The sequence below is a fragment of the Antennarius striatus genome, chromosome 22 (assembly GCF_040054535.1).
Source record: "Antennarius striatus isolate MH-2024 chromosome 22, ASM4005453v1, whole genome shotgun sequence".
In the NCBI taxonomy this organism is placed as follows: Eukaryota; Metazoa; Chordata; class Actinopteri; order Lophiiformes; family Antennariidae; genus Antennarius; species Antennarius striatus.
In genome coordinates this window covers 10,635,411-10,655,050 of record NC_090797.1, presented here as the reverse complement: position 1 = coordinate 10,655,050, position 19,640 = coordinate 10,635,411, and the positions used below count along the sequence as shown (strand labels likewise).

Genomic DNA, 19,640 nt, shown 5'->3' with positions numbered 1-19,640 from the left:
CTTTAGCTGTATCATTTACCTGGCAAGTTATCATTGAGGTGGACGCCCATGAACTCTGATCTCTCTTGTGAACAACTAATGCTAAATTATGCATACTTGGGAAACTTTTGTACAATTTTAAACCTGAAATCAGGCCATCTGGCCAAACAGTGTCACTATTCCTTAACTTTTCATGAAAACAATTGGCATATTGGCAGATGCAGAGAAATTGCAGCTCAAGTTATTTCATTCATTTGTAAAAAAATACTGAAACAAGTTTAAAGACATAATACTTTTATGTATTTATGATGGGTTTAGGGTGTATTTTTGTTCCCAAAGAGAAAATTTTCTTTATATTCTGCAATTCATTGTCAATTTATGGTAAATTCTATTGTAATCTTCAGTTAGTTATTACTGGATGAAGTCTAAGTGCAAGATGCACATAACACTGGGGTATTGCTAGAGTCAGCTCAAAGCAAAATGTCAGGGGATTCTCTTGTAGCTGGCTCCCTTGTGGCAGCTGACTATAAAGTGTTTGCTCTCATGTTGGTGGTGTCCACCTCCATTGGGGTCTACCTCGCACAGGCAAACAAGGGGTCAAGAAAGCTCCAGAGACTTTTACAGGGGGTCAAACACTGACAGCCTTATCTGTTTCCATATCTCTGACTGCCAGCTTTATGTCTGCCATCACAGTGTTGTCCAATCCAGCTGAGGTAAGGTTGATATTGTCCTTTACATCAAATTTTAAAAGTAAGAGAGAGATTGTTTTCTGACAGTTATTTATTGTCCCCACACCCCCCCCCCCCCCCCCACACACACACACACACACACACACAAACACACACACGGTGTGATGTGTGTTACTTATGATGCATTGCCCATAGATGTGTCCTACACAGCAGTGTAGCCAACTAAAAAGAAGCAGAGAAAATAAAATTTGCATCACTCAGGTCATGTGCTTTCCAACCAAAGGTGTTTTAATGTATATCCTAGATTGGAATAGGAACCCGGAACTGCCCTGTTGTGCAGTGACAACGCTGCCCGCTGCGCCACCGTGCCGCCCCTAAATTAAAGCATTATATGTTGAAAGTCACTTCACAATAATGATTGTTATCTGGTAAAATTATTTAATTTATGTAAGGCACTGCATGTTACATGGTGTAAAGGTTTGTTCATTTATCTTCAATTCAGTGTCATGTTAGACAATCATTGCCTGGATATGAGTTAGTCATTTCTGGGTTTTCTTTAATCTGACTGCTCTGAACAGATGTTTCATTAGTTTCTTCTGAATCAAAGAAAAATGTCAGGGGATTCTCTTGCCGCTGGCTCCCTTGTGGCAGCTGACTATGTGGTGTTTGCTCTCATGCTGGTGGTGTCCACCGCCATCGGGGTCTACTTTGCATGGGCCAACAGAGGCCAAGAAAACTCCAGAGTCTTCCTTACAGGGGGCCGGAGACTGACGGCCTTTCCTGTCTCCATATCTTTGACTGCTAGCTTCATGTCTTCCATCACAGTGTTGTCCAGCCCAGCTGAGGTGAAGTTGATATTGTTGTTTACATCAAACTTTGTTGGAATGGACAAAAAAAAACCCCACTTTTTTCCGACAGTTTATTTAATCTCCTCCAGTTGATGCAAGTTTGAAGTGATTTGAGATATTCCTGTTTTGTAGGTGTATCGTTATGGAGCAATCTTTGCATTTTTTTGTTTGGGCCAAATATTGTCGATTGTGGTGGTATCTGAGGTCTTTCTCCCAGTCTTCTACAGGCTGGCCATTACCAGCAGCTATGAGGTAGGAATATATGTCTGTGGATTTTATGATATTATTATTATTATTTTACATATTGCATATCATGAAATAGACCGACTGACATTTACTGTAGAGCAAATGTTGGACACATGATGGGTATAATAAGAACTGATCAAAGTGTCGTATCAGTTGTAAGAGCTAGCCATTCTGTTTTATCCTCTATGGGATGTGTCTGTATACTGGCTATTATCTATAAAAAAGTTAACACAAATACTGTAGATGATGGTTAATAGCTAAAATTTGTTTCAATTGTGCCATTGTCATGAAAAATGAGCAATCAACAGGCCTAATTCTTTTGTAGGTCAATGGTAGGCCTCATGAACCTAAATTCCAAACAGCTGAACATTCGTATTTACTACAAACTTAAAAATCCATGAAACATTTAATTTACTGTGCTGGCCACAATGTGGAAGATGACCTATTTAGGCTAAGGGCTGATAAATACCAACATGGCATGAAGATTTAGTGAAATGCAAACATAACATTGACACCCCACGGATTAAGATTTCAGATGTCATGTCAAAATAACTCTGAAAATATCAAACTACAGGTAAGTGAAGTTTGCTCTGATGTCAAACTTTCGGTGGCCTTTTTGGCTTTCCCGTTTGCCTATCATCTGAAGCATTCTGACATTCTTTTATCCTCATTTCTGAGAACTTCTGAGCAGGCAAGGAAAATAAAATATATTATTAAATAGCATGGGAATGTTCGCGAACATCGAGACTGCCGACAATTTAGTTCAGGTTGAAAGTTAATGTCAGCAATGTAGACTATATACTACCTGTAAGAAAAGTCTGTCACAACCTGTGGAGGATAAAATTCATTCAGCAGAGGTAGAGAGGTAAAAATCAGGGGTGGGGGAACAATCCTCCCATCCGCCACATCCCCTTCAAACAAATCGCGCATTGGTATATAATGACCATTTGATTTGATTCAAGTCCACAAATTTCATACAACAAGCCTGTTGGACAAAGAATGACACTTTCCTGCATATAAACAACTGGACTCCATTAATATATTAACAAATAAAAGCACTAATTTACATTGTCTGTTTTTCTGTCATGAAACTGAGAAGTATCTGGAGATGCGTTTCAACAGAGCAACCCGTCTCCTAGGAACTGTGATCTTCATTGTTCAGACAGTGAGTGAAAAGCATCACAATATATAATAAGAAGACATTTACCCAAGAGGGTGTCATCAAAATCAGACACACGAGGGTCATTTATATATGTATTACATTTTTCTGTCCAACATAGATGCTCTACACTGGAATCGTCATCTATGGCCCAGCCCTTGCTTTAAACCAGAGTATGTTGTTTTTAGTCCTCGGTGTTCACATCAAATTATTACTGACATCAGAAATTTACTAATAACCTTTAGTGTTTTATTTGACATCAATGTGTTTATTCTGTCTTTTGTTCTCTTTCTCTATAGTTGCTGATATAGATCTGTGGGGTGGAATTATTACAACAGGCATTGTGTGTACTCTGTACTGCACATTGGTTGGTAAATAAATAAATAGCTAAATAACTAACTAAACAAACTTACTAACTAACTAAATCTGTGTGTGTGTGTGCGTGCGTGCGTGCGTGCGTGCGTGCGTGCGTGTGTGTGTGTGTGTGTGTATACAGTATATATACATATATATATGTATATATGATCTGCAAAAGCTGAAGAAGTGGTAAAAGATGAATGATTATGATTCATTTTATTATTATGATCTGTATTATGATCTATATCCTTACAGGGTGGACTGAAGGCAGTGGTGTGGACTGACGTATTCCAGGTGGGTCTCTCTGTTAATACCGAAGACACACACAGAAAAAGATATCTGTCACTGAATATAGAACACGTAAATATTTGTTCCTGAATAGTAAAGCAAATCAAAAGAAAAAGCACAAACTTCTTAACTTCAGTGACAGAGAAATTAGCTATTGTAAATCTTTGCAAAATGTCATTCATATAGTACTCTACCACATAAAATACTTTAAATGCAATAACATGTTACATTCATTCATTCTTTCATTCATTTTCACAACCGCTTCATTCGCTGCCATGGGTCAGGGGAGCTGGAGCCTATCCCAGCTGACTGTGGGCGTGAGGCGAAACCCCGGGCGTGACACCAGTGCACCACGGAGCCACACAGAGACACAGACATACATACACCCGCACACTGAAACCTACGGTCAATTTGGCCAATTAACCTGAAGTGCATGTTTTTGAAGATGGGAGGAAGCTGGAGAACCTAAAGAGAACCCACGCAGACACGGGGAGAACATGCAAAGTCCGCACAGAGCAGGACACAAACCTGGAACAACCTGTCTGGGTGGCAACAGCGCAACACACTGCGCCACCCTTTCGCCCTCAATAACATGTTACAATAAAATATAACTCTGTATTCAAAACTGTATTGCAAAAACTTTCCAACCCGAATGTGTCTTATTTTTTCTTCTAGATTGGAATAATGCTCTCAGGTTACCTGGCTGTCATCGTTAAGTCAGTGATCTTACAAGGAGGACTCTTCAAAGTCATTTCAGATTCACAACAAGGAGGGAGACTCAATTTTATGGAGTAAGTATGACAAGTGTTCGAGAGAGAGGAAATAACTACAGTAGTTTGTATGTATCTCAAATGATAAATCATATATATCTTCAAGGAAGTTATGAAAGTGTATGTATGGACCAGATGTGTTATGGATGTGGATGTGGTATGGAAACAGGAAGCATTCACATATTTTAAGTACTTAATATTTTTACAATCATAAACTTTTTTCTCAAATATGTGAAGCCGGGATAAGTAACACACAGACTTCAAATGCAATTTTTTGTGGGTCTTTATTGTGTTCCCCAAATCAAAATATAATATTGGAAATAATTATAAATGAAATTTAAGGTGTTAAATAAATTTGTCAATTTACCAAAACAAAATATGTAGAAAAATATGTATGAAAATACGACAGTGGCACCTCTGGCTACAGAGAAAATAGACAACATTCATATCAATGCCCTGTATAATTACAACACAGTATTTTAGTCCATAAACAAAACAAATCATGTCCATATCATAGTTAGCAAAAGAAATACAGAGCATGAATCCCGAACTTGTCTTCAGTCTCTTACCTAGCTTAAACACACTGAGCTCCGGTAGCACACATGCTAATGTGATCCACCAGCATCAGCAATCCTAACTTGGCATCTGTACACAAAACATGGTTCTATGACAACATCGTACAACCTTACAATAACGGATGTGTATTTTGTGCAAACTTATCGTTAACCAACCTGTTAACGTCCAGAAATCGTCTCAAGGTCGGCACCGGTAACTCAACTCTGTGAAACAAACCCGCACGATACTGTTTACTTCCGGTATTTTTCCCCGAAAGCGCGCGTCTCCCAGAGACCGTCACTCTGCCCCCTGCTGTCCAAAGTTAATTCTTACTGCAGGACTACTACAACTGAGAATATATTAATTACAGTGGTTCTTATTCCCTGAGTATCTTTAAATAGTTTTACCACCTGGTTACATTCTCCCCTGCTTAACTGTTAACGTCCTCGTTGACAGCAAAGGTATTTTTCACTTCATTAAGCGCTTCTCTGAAGAATACAGATCCCATACTTGCCAGGATATGAGATACCATTGCAGGACTTAGAGACGATGACTCTAAAACTGATCTGGGCTCATGATGTGGGTTTGGGTGAACTCCAGCATTTGCCCGTTTACTTCTCCGAGGGGCAGGTATTGGTGGTTGCACCTCTGAATTCGGTTTCTGTCTCTGACAAACTGGGAGAGGCGCATGTACATCAGGTGTCTGGAGAGACCTAGGGTCAAGTACATCAGACCCTGCTACTCCCTGATAAAAAATTGGACCCTCATCCTCTCTCAACACAAACTCAGAATTATCTGTTTCACCCTCACAGTCCCTGACAAGTGAACTCTCTGTGTTTGGATCAGAGTTTAAACCAAAGGAAACATCTTCAACAATAATTCCCTCCTCTGAATCTCCATCTGACATCTCTGACTGGGTTTCTGTTTCTTTGATATCATCAGGCTTCCATACTGGCTCTGTCTCATTCCTGGGGGTTAAGACTGGCAGATTAACACATGGTCTGATATCCACTCTGTTCACCCTTTTCAAAGGTCCCCCCTGTACAGGCTGTACAGTGTAAGTTGTCCCTAGTATGTCCACAACCTGATATACAGTTGAACTCCATGCATCTTGGATTTTGTTGCGACCTGCAGGCCAATGTCGCAGATAAACATGCTGGCCAACGTCGACTGCTGGACAGTACACTTTATCTTTCTGGCGGGCAATACGTTCCGTCGCTTTCTGTTCTGTATATTCCCTAGCCCTGGCATGTGCCTCTTTTAGTCTTTGCTGATGAACTTCAAGCCAGTCAAACTTCTTGTCCCCATGATGCTCTTTTGAAAGAAGTGCATCAACTGGAAGGTGTGGTTCAATCCCATACAGCAAATAGTACGGGGAATAACCTGTTGTGGCATGTGGAGTTACATTGTAAGCATACACCAGTTCTGGTAAGTGGTCAGGCCATCGTCTTTTTTTGTCATTTGGAAGTGTACGTAGCAGCTCATGTAGTGTACGGTTAAAGCGTTCACACTGAGCATTTCCAGTCGGATGATGTGGGGTTGTCCGTGTTTTCCTCACACCATACAATTTACATAGCTCTGCAATAACCTCACTTTCGAAATTACGGCCCTGATCTGAGTGTAATCTCTCTGGTACACCGTACTTCATGAACCATTCTTTCAACAGCACCTTTGCTGTGGTCTCTGCTTTCTGGTCACGGGTGGGAAATGCTTGAGTGAACTTTGTGAACACATCCGTGATCACCAAAACATTTTCTCTGCCATCAGTGGCTGGGTCAAGCAGTGTAAAGTCCACCGCCACCACCTCTAGGGGTCGGGATGCGAGAAATGACTTAATAGGTGGATGAATCTTGGGATGAGGCATTTTGGTCAAAATGCACCGCTGGCAGTTTTTTATCCACCGTTCAACGTCATTATGCATGCCTGCCCAAAATGCCCTCTGTCTCAACAAATGCAAGGTTCTCTCTATGCCTTGATGACCCATGGAGTCATGCACACTCTCCAGTACCTGTTTTCGCAAACAGTTTGGAACAAGCAACTGAAGACAGTCTCCATGGTGCACATCTTCAACCACTCGGTACAACAAGCCATCTTTCTCTCTTACACGTTTCCTCTGTTTAAACAGTGACTTCACAGCTCTGGAGAGATTTCTCCTTTCCTGAGGACGTGGATTACGTTTTTGATCCCAAAATGTGCGAAATACACTGAGCTCTGAATCCTGACTCTGAAATGTCCTTAACTCTTCCTTTGAATAGCCTGGAAGTGTTGGTGTAGCCTCCTTTACAACAGACTGACACGGATCTGCATCAAGTGCTCTGATCAGATTAACCTGACAACATTTGACCCCTGCAGTAACCAACTCAGGTTCAAGGGAGGTTCCTCTCCAAATCATGTTGCAAATGGCCACACAGTCATCAAATTCCTCGTCATCTTGGTCAGGTACTGGCTCCCCTGCTAACGGGTGCCGTGAGAGAGCATCAGCAGCTGTGTTGGATCGTCCTGGACGGTACTGTACATCAAAGTCAAATGCAGCTAACTGTGCCACCCATCTCTGTTCAATGGCTCCTAGTTTTGCATTTTTTAGATGACACAAGGGGTTATTATCAGTAATGACAGTAAATTTGGAGCCAAGTAAATAACCTCGAAACTTCTCAACTATGGACCACTTGAGTGCTAGCAGTTCTAACTTCATGCTGCTATAGTTTTTGTCATTTTGTTCTGCATTTCTTAGTCGTCTGCTTGCATATGCAATCACCCTTTTTCTGTCACCTTGTTGCTGATATAGGATAGCTCCTAGACCCTGACTGCTTGCGTCAGTTTCCAAAATGAAAGGGCACGTGAAATCTGCAAAACCTAACACCGGTGCAGTAATTAGTTTTTCTTTTAACAGATCAAAGGCCTGTTGACAATTATCGTCCCACAAGGCACTGAGCTTTTGGCTGGCCTTCGCAGGACTGCAAACTGCACGGCATTGATTCACCACATCATGTAAGGGAGAAGCAATCTTTGAAAATCCTTCAACGTACCTTCGGTAGTAACTACACAGGCCCAAGAAAGATTGCAGTTCTTTCACCGTAGAAGGTGCAGGCCATTCCTTGACAGCTACCACCTTACAAGGGTCTGTTGCAATACCATCTGCTGAGATCTGATGCCCTAAAAATCTGACTTCCTTCTGCAAAAAGTGACATTTTCCCAACTTAACCTTCAGTCCGGTGTCTCTGAGACGCTTTAACACTATGTCAAGCCTATCCAGGTGTGACTGAAACGAGGGCGAGTACACCAAAATATCATCAAGGTATACAAGCATGATGTCAAAGATCAAGTCTTTCATAGTCGCTTGCATTAACCTTTGAAAGGTCGCCGGACCATTGCAAACACCCATAGGCATACGCAAGTACTCAAACAGCCCGAACGGCGTTGTAAATGCAGTCTTATGCCTGTCATGCTCCTCCACAACCACCTGGTGATAACCACTTGCAAGGTCAATGGTGGAAAAGTATCTGGCACCTTTCAAAGCATCAAAGCTTTCGTCGATGCGAGGTAGTGGGAACGCATCTCTCTTTGTTTTCAGGTTTAGCTTGCGATAGTCTACACATAGACGTATGCTGCCATCCTTTTTACGGACTACAACCACAGGTGAAGCATATGAACTCTCACTCTCTTGGATTATGCCCTTTTTCAACAGCTTTGAAATGTGTTCTTGGACTTCTTTATATTGGTTGGGTGGTATTCTCCTATAAGGCTGTGTGACAGGTATATCATCAACCAGCTTAACTTCATGTTTCACTTCAGCAGTACAACCGAGATCTTCCTCATCATCAGCGAATACATCAATGTACCTTGCCAATAAGGCACACAGAGACGCTTTCTCCTCATCATTACCACCAATGTCAAGATTGTCTAAGATAGTCTGCATTTTACTTTCAATGTGTCCATCTTTGGTGTTAACAGAGACCTGTTCGACATCCGCAGAAATGCGATTAAACTTAACTTCACAGGTCTGGTCACTTTCGACACACTCAACGGTTGAGATGATTCCTAGTTTGGTTCTTGGACACAGCCACACGTCTTCTTGTGAGAAATTTACGATCTGGACCGGAATGACATGCCACTTGCTGTCTACAAGTGCTGGGATGACAACTACACCAGTGGGTAGGGGTGTGTTTATAGGCTCAATAATCTTTTGTGTATCGTTGCCTGTCTCTTTGGAGTGACCCCTAACCATGACAGTGGCAACAGAAGAAGCAGGTATTCTCACTTTTTCCCTACCTGCTACCCTGACAATTGTTTTCTTTGGAACAATGCATGTTTGTATTTGCTGAAATGCAGTTGTCCAACCAGAAGCTGCCATTCCTTTCAACCCTGTATCAAACTCTGATATGACAAGTTGTTGACATCTGCGAATGACATTCATACCGATGATGCACTGTTCTGCCGTGGCTACATTCGCTGAGGGTTTCAAGACCAGGAAACCACAGTGTGGGATTTTCAAGCCCATTGTCTCCACTTCCAGTTCAACGTAACCTTGATAAGGTATCTCAAGGCCGTTTGCAGCCGTTATCTTGAGCCAACTAGAAGTGACAAGCAAGGTATCATCACCTCCACACAACTGATTTCTGAAAAACGCATCTGTAATCGTGCTGACTTGGCTACCTGTATCTAGTAAGCCAAGAGCTGGTGTACTATTGAGCTTAAGATCAACTACTGGACACTTGCCGATTGCACGCTCAATAACTTTCTCTCGAGTAAGTTCAGGTTTGGTTGAGTCTGACATTTGTCCCTGCATTGTTCGACTCACTACAACCAGGGGTTCTCGTTTCCCTGCCGACTTGAAGCAGAAGTGTTCTCTGTATGCTTCAGTTGTTTCTGTGGACACTGTTTAGCAACATGACCTTCAGTTTGACATCTGAAACATATTGGTTTACCATCAGTTGTAAACCTTGGTAGAGTTTTTGGTCTAGTAGCTGATGTGGTGCTAGGACTTCGATCCTGATTAGTCAAATTCTTTACTGCCTTAGTTAGTTCAATGATAACTTTCCCTTGTTCTGCAAGAATAGTCATAACATCACCAAGTGAGACAGATTTCTCACTAACTTGACCAGTTGTGCATACTTTCTCTTGCTCTGCGAGGACCTTCATGACACCCTCAAGGTACCCTTTTTTCTCACTAGCCATTGCAGCTGTACACTGTGCATCTGCTGTTACATGGCTACAGACTTTAACTCTACTCTTTACATCTTTTGCACTTATTGCATGCTCTTCTGAGGCCCACAAATAAGCTTCTTCACGTACTTCTATCAAAATTGAATCTGGATGAGCCCTGACATATTTACGAAGTTCTCTTCTCAATGCAGGGTCTCTCACTCCATCGACAAACTGGTCTCTTAATGCCACTTTCTCATTAGCAACGGAGCTGGGATACCGTTTCAGTACCGAACTTAGTGCTTGTGATAAAGCATGTGAAAACTCACGTATGCCCTCACCGTCTTTCTGTTTGCAGCTATAGAAGTTCTGAAGTAGCTGGGAGGCACTGCGTTTATCTCCAAAAGCTTCTCTAAGGTAGCAAAATATATCACTCATCTGATCAGTTCCCTCATCATTGCGTAAACGCACCTCTTCTAAAGCTGGTCCTCTCAACAGTGACATAATGTAATCAAACTGCTCAGGCGGGGTCTGGTTTCTGGCAGAAAGAACTCGTTCTACCTCTTCAATGAATTCATCCACAGACCTTCCATCTCTGTCTATGTCCCCACTAAATGGTGCAATATGGCGCTCCCTTGGCACGTAAACATATGACCTCGTAGGCACACTGTTCAATGAGGATATGGCAGCCATGACTTCTTGCTGTTTTTTAGCTAAATCACCTATTTGCCTTTGTACATCTCCTTGTTCTACTTCATCCTCAGAACTACTGTGTTCGTCATTGTTCATCATCTGTTCATTTACAACACTGCCTTCACCTTGGATTGACATTGTTCTTCCTTTTTTAAATCAGTTTTGTTTGTTTTTTCTTTTTCTTCTAGTGTTCTTTAACACAGTTCAGTCTCTTTTTTTACAAGCAAAGACTAAATTGGTTCAGCGATGAGTCCAACCGTCACTCCTGGACAATGTCTCCTCCGGCCTGGAGTCCCACTCTGTCTGGCGCAACCTTGGCCGACGTCCTCTCCAGCCGCAGACAACCGTCCCTCCTCGTTGGGTCTGCCTCACCGAGTCCAACCAGCTAGCACACTTAGGAAGTCTCTGTGGTTCACTGCACCATACGACACAGCTATCTCTGTCCCTCCAGATCTGCTGTCAGGCCACTCTTCACCACTGCCGTATTTTTACTCTACTATTCATACAACTATCGCCAACTTCAAATTTGACGGGAAAGACAAAAGAGACCCCACTCCTGGTACCAAGATTTGAAGCCGGGATAAGTAACACACAGACTTCAAATGCAATTTTTTGTGGGTCTTTATTGTGTTCCCCAAATCAAAATATAATATTGGAAATAATTATAAATGAAATTTAAGGTGTTAAATAAATTTGTCAATTTACCAAAACAAAATATGTAGAAAAATATGTATGAAAATACGACAGTGGCACCTCTGGCTACAGAGAAAATAGACAACATTCATATCAATGCCCTGTATAATTACAACACAGTATTTTAGTCCATAAACAAAACAAATCATGTCCATATCATAGTTAGCAAAAGAAATACAGAGCATGAATCCCGAACTTGTCTTCAGTCTCTTACCTAGCTTAAACACACTGAGCTCCGGTAGCACACATGCTAATGTGATCCACCAGCATCAGCAATCCTAACTTGGCATCTGTACACAAAACATGGTTCTATGACAACATCGTACAACCTTACAATAACGGATGTGTATTTTGTGCAAACTTATCGTTAACCAACCTGTTAACGTCCAGAAATCGTCTCAAGGTCGGCACCGGTAACTCAACTCTGTGAAACAAACCCGCACGATACTGTTTACTTCCGGTATTTTTCCCCGAAAGCGCGCGTCTCCCAGAGACCGTCACTCTGCCCCCTGCTGTCCAAAGTTAATTCTTACTGCAGGACTACTACAACTGAGAATATATTAATTACAGTGGTTCTTATTCCCTGAGTATCTTTAAATAGTTTTACCACCTGGTTACATATGTTTATTGTGATGTACTTTTGAACATTAATAGAATAATGAATGAATAAGAAAATGCAACCTGGATCTTTGTATTTCATCAGTTTTGACACAAACCCTCTGAGGAGACACACTTTTTGGACCATGGTCTTCGGGGCAACAATGGGCTGGATTGGTGTTAATGGGACTACCCAATCCCAGGTGCAGAGATATGTCTCTTGCAAGAGCATCACTCATGCCAGAATGTGAGTCACACTTTTTTACTTTTTATATTGGACACTGGGTTAAAGAAAAAATCTTGTACTACATGCACTCCTTATTTGAAAATCAAAATCAGTTATCATTTATGAGTTAGATCTTCTTCAATTTACACTCACCAGATCTGTAATAGAACAAAGACAGCTTATCCCAGAAAAGGGTTATTTTCCCTTTTCTGGGGTGATTGATAAATCCCCATGTAGGTTTTTGAGTGCATGGTCTTTGTTTCCTTGTCTGATGGCATCAACATGGAGGGTTCCAACTCTCTTTTCAGTACTTGGATTTTTGTCTGTTTCCTTAAATGTAATTAATCATTACCCATGCCCAACCTCAGAATCCAAGGCAATTGTATATCTGTGATGTATAGTTTTATTCAATGTTACTATTTTGGCATCATTGTAGGCACAGACTTTGCAAAATCACACTAGTGAGATATCTTGTGGTCTTGAAGACCTTGTAGGGCAAGTAATACACTCCTTGGAGTGGTATGGGGTTCCTGAGAGTTGTATGATTATTATGGGAAACCATACTGGATAATTAAGTTGACAGTGTATGTATTTTGTTTGGATGATCAAGTGGCAATTGCTAACTTGGTAAGAGATTTGCAATCTTAAAAAAACCTTTGTCCAACTGGTATAGTTCAAGAGCGACAAAGTTCATCAAAACCATTTAGAAGTTTCATGGAGTTGATATTGTCCAACTCTTATCTCTTAAGCAAGGTTGTTTCCACACATTTTTCTCAATTTGGAGAATGACATGGTTTAACATTAGTCAGGTTAACATTTATTAACACCTTAAGTCTGATTTCTGCTGTCTGGCACTTGCTGTAATGACTACATCAGGGTCAACTTGGTGATTGATTAAAATAAGCAAGATAAAAGGATGCCATTTTGGGAGGTTACATTGTAAAAAGGATCAAGAACGATGTTTAACAACATCCAATGTCTTGCTCTGGTCCTCCTTAGACCACAGTACCATAGTGCAACACACACATGTAAGCACCACTTTGATACTATGCTGCAGAACTGGGAGAACCTCTACTGCACCTTTTTAACCTCAGCCTAACCCCAACCTCAGTTGGGGAGGGTCCCATCCATGGGTGAACACTTCCTGCATCATCCCTTTGCCTATGAAGGGATGCCCCACTGAGCTCAAAGAGTACCAACCAGTTTCTCATACTTATACTCATATTCATACCCATGTGATGAAGCCCTTTAGCTCATACATCCTCAGGTGCAGGATGCAATGGACCCTCTCCAGTTTGATTACTATGCCCAGGTTGGTGTTGACAATGCTTGTCCAGGGCTGTGCTGTTAGGGTGCTCTTCTTCAATTTCTTTGTTGCTGTTAACACCATCAAGCCCTTGGTACTGAAAGAAAAACTGACCACTGTAGACCCCCATTTCATGAGCCGAATCACCAATTACTTGACAGACAGACCCCAGTATAGTTGTACCTTGAGATATGAGCTGCTCGACATTTTGTTGAGATACGAGTCACTGCTCTGTTCACATTTTTGTACAACAAACAAAACTCTGAGGTAAGAGCCATGCCTTGGAAGAGCACTTGGAAGAGTCTTGGAAGAGCACTGCTAGTTCTCAGATGGAATATCAGCTGTGACTGCATCTCAGTCTTCATCTTCAATATCATTTCAAGATGTATGGCATACCATATGGGGATTTATAAAGGTAGTAGTAATATCTCAGTTTTCCTCTCATTTTCAGTTGCTTGTCCAAGCAGGAGTTTTAGCAAGGAAGCCCTAACACTCCTCTCCCAAGCCACTACGACCTCTCGGGAATACCAAGGTGTTCCCAGGCCAACCTAGAGATACAGTATACACTCTCCAGCGAGTATTGAGTCTGCTTCTAGGCGAGATAGGTATCCAGGGGGCATTCTGACTAGATAGCTGAACCGCATTAGCTGACTCTGCTTAAGTAACAGTGGCTTTACCTTGAGCCTATCCCGGGTGTCCAAGTTCTTCATCCTGTTTCTAAGGTTAAACCTAGCCATCTCGTGGAGAAAACTAATTTCATCGAGGTTTAGCCCAAGGTAGTTTGTTATAGACCAACTTGATCTGTTCAAGGCATTCCGATCAGAGTCTCATTATCCATTTAGGTTTTCCAGGTCTGTCCGATATTTACCCCTGCTGCCTAATTCAATTCAACACCACTTGATGATCAGTTGAAAGCTTAGATCCTCGCCTTACCTGTGTCTAGAACATATGGTTGTTGATACAACTAAAAACTAAGTCATCAAACTACAACCTAGGCTGTCCTGGTATCAAGCTTACTTGCGGACACTCTTACACTCAAACATGGTGTTAATTATGGACAAAATGTGACTAGACAAAGTCCAAAAACTGAATACCATTTGGGTTCAGATCGGGCAGGCCATTATTCCTCTTAGTTGTTGTCAAAATATGCAGTCCCTAATTGGCAAAACCAACACAGAAAATGAACACAAACGGGGGAGACAGTGAAATTTATCAGCTTTTATACAGATTGGCACATTGTTTGTCATGTCTCCCAATGTTTTGAATGAATGAATAAATCTAAAATACTTGAATGTTTGTGTGCAAGTATTTTGCCTTTTTTGGCATTGAGTTTCACTTTCCTTTTTTCCAGAGCTCTGTACATCTTAATGTTAGGACTGTGCACCTTCCTGGTGTCCACAGTGTTTGCCGGACTGTGCCTCTACTCATTCTATAAGAGCTGTGACCCATGGACAGCTGGACAAGTTTCTGCTCTCGATCAAGTATAAGACAAGAAGCATGGCATAGCTAATGGTTATAGCTGTTTCTAGTGCTCCCACATGCTATACTGAAGATTGTTACAAAGAAATAGATAACATGTATAACAATATGAACACTATCATTTCATTTTTCATGTCATATATGCTAATGTATGCAATATTCTTCTCAGCTGATGCCATATTTGGTGATGGACATCTTGACTGACTATCCTGGCCTTCCTGGACTATTTTTTGCAGCCGTATTTAGCGGCTCTCTAAGGTTCATGTTCATGAAAGTTATTCCACTCTGTAGATCCAAACATTTTAAGATATCAACTTATCGTGCATGTTCAGTAATACAAATTAACATTCGTCATAAAAACTATGTTGTAATTTGTTGTCATTTCACCACAGCACAGTTTCTACCAGCATCAATGCACTGGCTGCAGTGACACTGGAGGACCTGATCAAACCATACACTAATATGTCAGAGAAGCATCTGTTCTGGATGTCCAAAGGACTGAGTGAGTGGATGAGCACTAGAGTGTCACTTAAGCTGTAACTCAGTCAGTAGTTGTATAACTTTGCAGAACTGAAATATCGGTTTCTATGTGATTCGTTTCCAGCTTTCTTTTATGGGATTTTATGTATTGCCATGGCTGGATTGGCTTCAACCATGGGGGCAATGATGCAGGTACAGTTGATCTGTGGATACATGTGTATCAAAGTTCTGTAATAGACACAAATAGGATCCATATATATACAGGTAGTCCTCAACCTGCGAACACAATTGGTTCCGTGAGGCTGTTTGTAAGCTGAATTGTTTGTAAGTCCTTATAGATCAATTTCAGTTTATAATTACAGGCAGCATGGTGGCACAGTAAGTAGCACTGTCACCGTCCTGGTTTGAGTCCCTTCTGTGTGAAGTTTTCATGCTGTCCCCGTGTCTGCATGGGTTCTCTCCGGGCTCTCCTGCTTCCTCAAACCTCCAAGCGCATGCAGTTTATGCGGATTGGTCATGTCAAAATTGCCAGTAGGTGTGAGTGTGTTCCTGAATGAACCTTGTAATGTAACTTACAGCGGAGAGGATGACCGTATCTCGGAAGAGGATGGAGGAGTTATTGCCTGAAAAGCAATAATGAGGGGGGTACGAATCCTGATGCGCTGAGATACTCACAGAGACACATACAAGAACAAACTGGGCTGAAATGAGCGTTGGAGATCCACAAACGCAACAGTGGTTTTCTGCCGCAATCCATGCTGCTTGCCATGGGTTGTGACAGAAAAGGAACTACAGTAGTTGACTATGGTAGGACGTATATTGCTACGAATATTCGTAAGTAAAATGTTCGTATCTTGAGGACTTGGACTTGTAATTTATGAAATTAAAAAGAAGTTTTATATTAATACATTTTCTAAATAACTTCAAAACAATGAATAAGGTAGTGGAGTCATCATCCTTCTTGTGTAATTGTAAGCTGTTTCAAACAGGCAAGTGTTGTCATCAGTGGTGCTACTGGAGGTCCTTTACTTGGCGTATTCACTTTGGGTATCCTCTGTCCATTTGCCACTTCTAAAGTAAGTTTGTCCTGTCCTGACTGTTCCTTTCCTTTCTTTTTTTAACCTTATCAGTCTATTTGTGTTACATGTTCCCCGTTTTGTTTTGCTTTTCTTTTCCCTTCTTTTTTAAAACTGTGTCTTGCTATCTCTTCTTTCTCTTGCATTTGTGCTGTGCTCCCCTTCCCTTCTTTGCCAATATCTACTTCCCTTGTGTCTTTACCCACCCTTCTCTAATGTTAAATGTGAGTTACAATTTACTCTAAACAATTTTGCTTTTGGACTTTGCCCTGACACACTCCATATTGGACTGGTTGCCTGCATACTTATCTATGTACTGAAATTACTCTAAGTCAAAACAAACATTTTTAGTCAAAGATTAATGTCATGAGTTTTGGTTCATGCTCATATGATTTATTAGCTTTTTTTTAAATATTATTTTTAATTGAATACTATCACCTGTTTTTAATGTGAGATTTAATACAGAGTTTTTCTACAGGGGGCATTGTTGGGTCTTTTGTTGGGGTTTGCTGCCTCCTCCTTTGTCAGCATTGGAGGCGTGATATATCCCCCTTCTCTTGCAATGGCCAGACCTCTACCACTGACCACTGAGGGCTGTTTCAACCCCACAAACATCTCCAACTGGACCCCCACTGCTCTGCCAATAGAATCAATCTCCATAACCGCATCCCTTGTACAGAACATGGATGACGAGTAAGTTTGTAACTGGCTGTGGTGAGTGATTAAATCAAATTATTATGAAAGCAATGCGGAGGGTGAATGTGTAACGAATGACCTGGACAATCCTGCAGGTTTAATAATGTAGCAATACATAACTTTGCTACTGGAGCACATACACTGGGTACTCAGAATTGATACAAATCTAATCCTGCATGTATATGAAATGCATAAAATTCTAGAATCAAATGGTTTCAATATTTTTTGTAATTTCTATGTTTAGTATTATGGCCTACAATGAAAATTATCTCAAAATAGTCAAGCGTTTCATGCCACATTTGAGAAAATCAGTATTTAAAATACATTTAAATAATTAATTTATAAATCTCATGATTGTCTCAGTTTTATACACACTGCATCAATCATGGAGAACACTGGTGAATTGACAGAAGACACTGACATCCTCCAAAAGGAAAGAGAGTCTTCAGATCATTGCTGAAAGGTTGGCTGTTCACAAAGAGCTGCATCAAAGCAAACTACTGAAAAGTTAACTGGAAGGACAAAGTGTGTTAGGAGAAAGTGCAAACAGGGAGACCCCTGGCTTGAGTGGATTGCCAAGCAAAGTTGATTCAGTAACTGTTTGGAATATCACAAGGAGTGGACTGAAGCTGTCAGAGCATCAAGTGTCTTTTCCAGTGTCACGTTTCCAGGAACTGGGCTGCAAGTTTGCAGTCTTCATGTCAAACTAGTGTGGCAGAGGTGGGTAGTTAGATAGGTGGGTAGGTAGGTTGGTTTGTTGGTCGATTGGTATTGGTATTTCTTATTTATTTCTTCCACCAACAGACATCTGCTGGCAGCTACCTGGCAATCTCCTTCCTATCTCTATTTTGGTCCTATTGGAACTGTAACAGCTATCATTGTTGGACTTGTGGTCAGCATGTTTACAGGTAAACAATACGTTTTGTCAGTGATAATTAAATACAACAAATGAACATTAATTATGTTTTTTTGTATCTTTCAGGGGGTTGGAGGTCCAGAGCAGAATCAAGGGTTACATTAATGAAAGAAGACACAACTTTTTATTACATATTCATGTTCTTCAAAGACAGAGTAAGTGCTGGAGCAGCGAAACAATATCAGACGCTGCAGACTAATGACAGCTAACGACTTTTTTTGTTGTGCTTTTCCCTGTTCAGATCATGAGGAAAGAAGGGAGGTCAAAAGTGAAAGGGAGCAGACAGAATAAAAGTGGAGTTACAAAACCTGATCTGAGTAGCACTGAGATGGACTTACTAAATGTAACTCCAACATGAAGAAAATAGTCCATCGTGAAAAGTCTACACTCAAATTTACCATTGATTACATGAAAGATATGACTATAGCCTAATCTGAGACATTTCAAACATTTACCGTAAATGACAAGAAACCATTTTCTGTCTTTGATTAAGTACCAGAAAATCACAGCTTCAAATATGCACCTGTATTCAAAAATAAACCCTAACATTTTATTTACTAAAATTTTCTAATCTTGTTGTAAACTTTGTATTTGTTTACTTTCTATTTTCATCCTTACTGTCCTGCTTAAGTTCATCCTCGGATCTGGTGGTCCACTTCAGGGTCAAACTCGCACTACAATAGCTCCAACTTTTACTCTTGTTTTCCCTCCCTATTGAATAAATGAATGTTTTTATTTTTTCATTTTGTACATGAGGAAGTAAAACAACAAAATAGACTGAACAGAAAAACAAACAGGACCATTGAAAGTAGACAGAACAACAATTACAATAGTCAACACAATGACTCCCACATGTCCAAAAAAGGAGTAGGGTGAAGCATAATTTTTTTAATGCCTACCCCTTCTCAAATACCTATCAATCAGTTATCTCAATCTCTTATATTTAGATGTATTTACAAAAACAGAAAACAAATTAAACAAACATACATATTTACAAAAAATAAGTATTGAAATAAACATAGTGCATATAAACAAATACATAAATTATTTATAACAACATGTGATTGTTAAAGCCCCTCTTCCCTCCTGTACCTGTTGAAAATCATGCTTATGTACCCGGGGTCCTACTTGGACATTGCTTGAGCTCCACACCACACACTTCCACACTTCCTTTTTTCTTACATACTCAGCTGTCCTAAGAATAAAATGGAACAAAACAAATAAAACAATAAAAAGGATTGAGTGGTGATTTGTCCTTCTTTCTCCTGCCTGATTGTCGAACCAACAGATACTCTTTTGTCCCCTTGTATTTATGAAGTGAAAATATAAAATTCTTTATCAGTTTTTAGTTTAAAAATATCCCACAGCCAGGTGTATATTGAATTGGTTGATGTCCAGTCATACTTGAGGTCTGCTTAGAATGCCTGCTAGTGTCCTGCATTGTT

General features: G+C 40.6%; 1 protein-coding gene across 1 annotated transcript; it reads left to right on the top strand.

Moving 5' to 3' along the window:
• Nucleotides 1–1,279: 1,279 nt before the first annotated feature.
• Nucleotides 1,280–19,402, top strand: LOC137589127 (sodium-coupled monocarboxylate transporter 1-like). The gene is made up of 17 exons (XM_068306631.1): nucleotides 1,280–1,513; nucleotides 1,649–1,768; nucleotides 2,862–2,927; nucleotides 3,043–3,094; nucleotides 3,221–3,288; nucleotides 3,534–3,572; nucleotides 4,242–4,357; nucleotides 12,123–12,263; nucleotides 14,900–15,029; nucleotides 15,197–15,285; nucleotides 15,420–15,529; nucleotides 15,632–15,699; nucleotides 16,497–16,583; nucleotides 17,062–17,276; nucleotides 18,084–18,187; nucleotides 18,262–18,350; nucleotides 18,437–19,402. Exons 1-17 carry the CDS (start codon nucleotides 1,280–1,282, stop codon nucleotides 18,551–18,553), a joined length of 1,845 nt encoding a protein of 614 aa, XP_068162732.1. The 3' UTR covers nucleotides 18,554–19,402.
• Nucleotides 19,403–19,640: the final 238 nt, after the last annotated feature.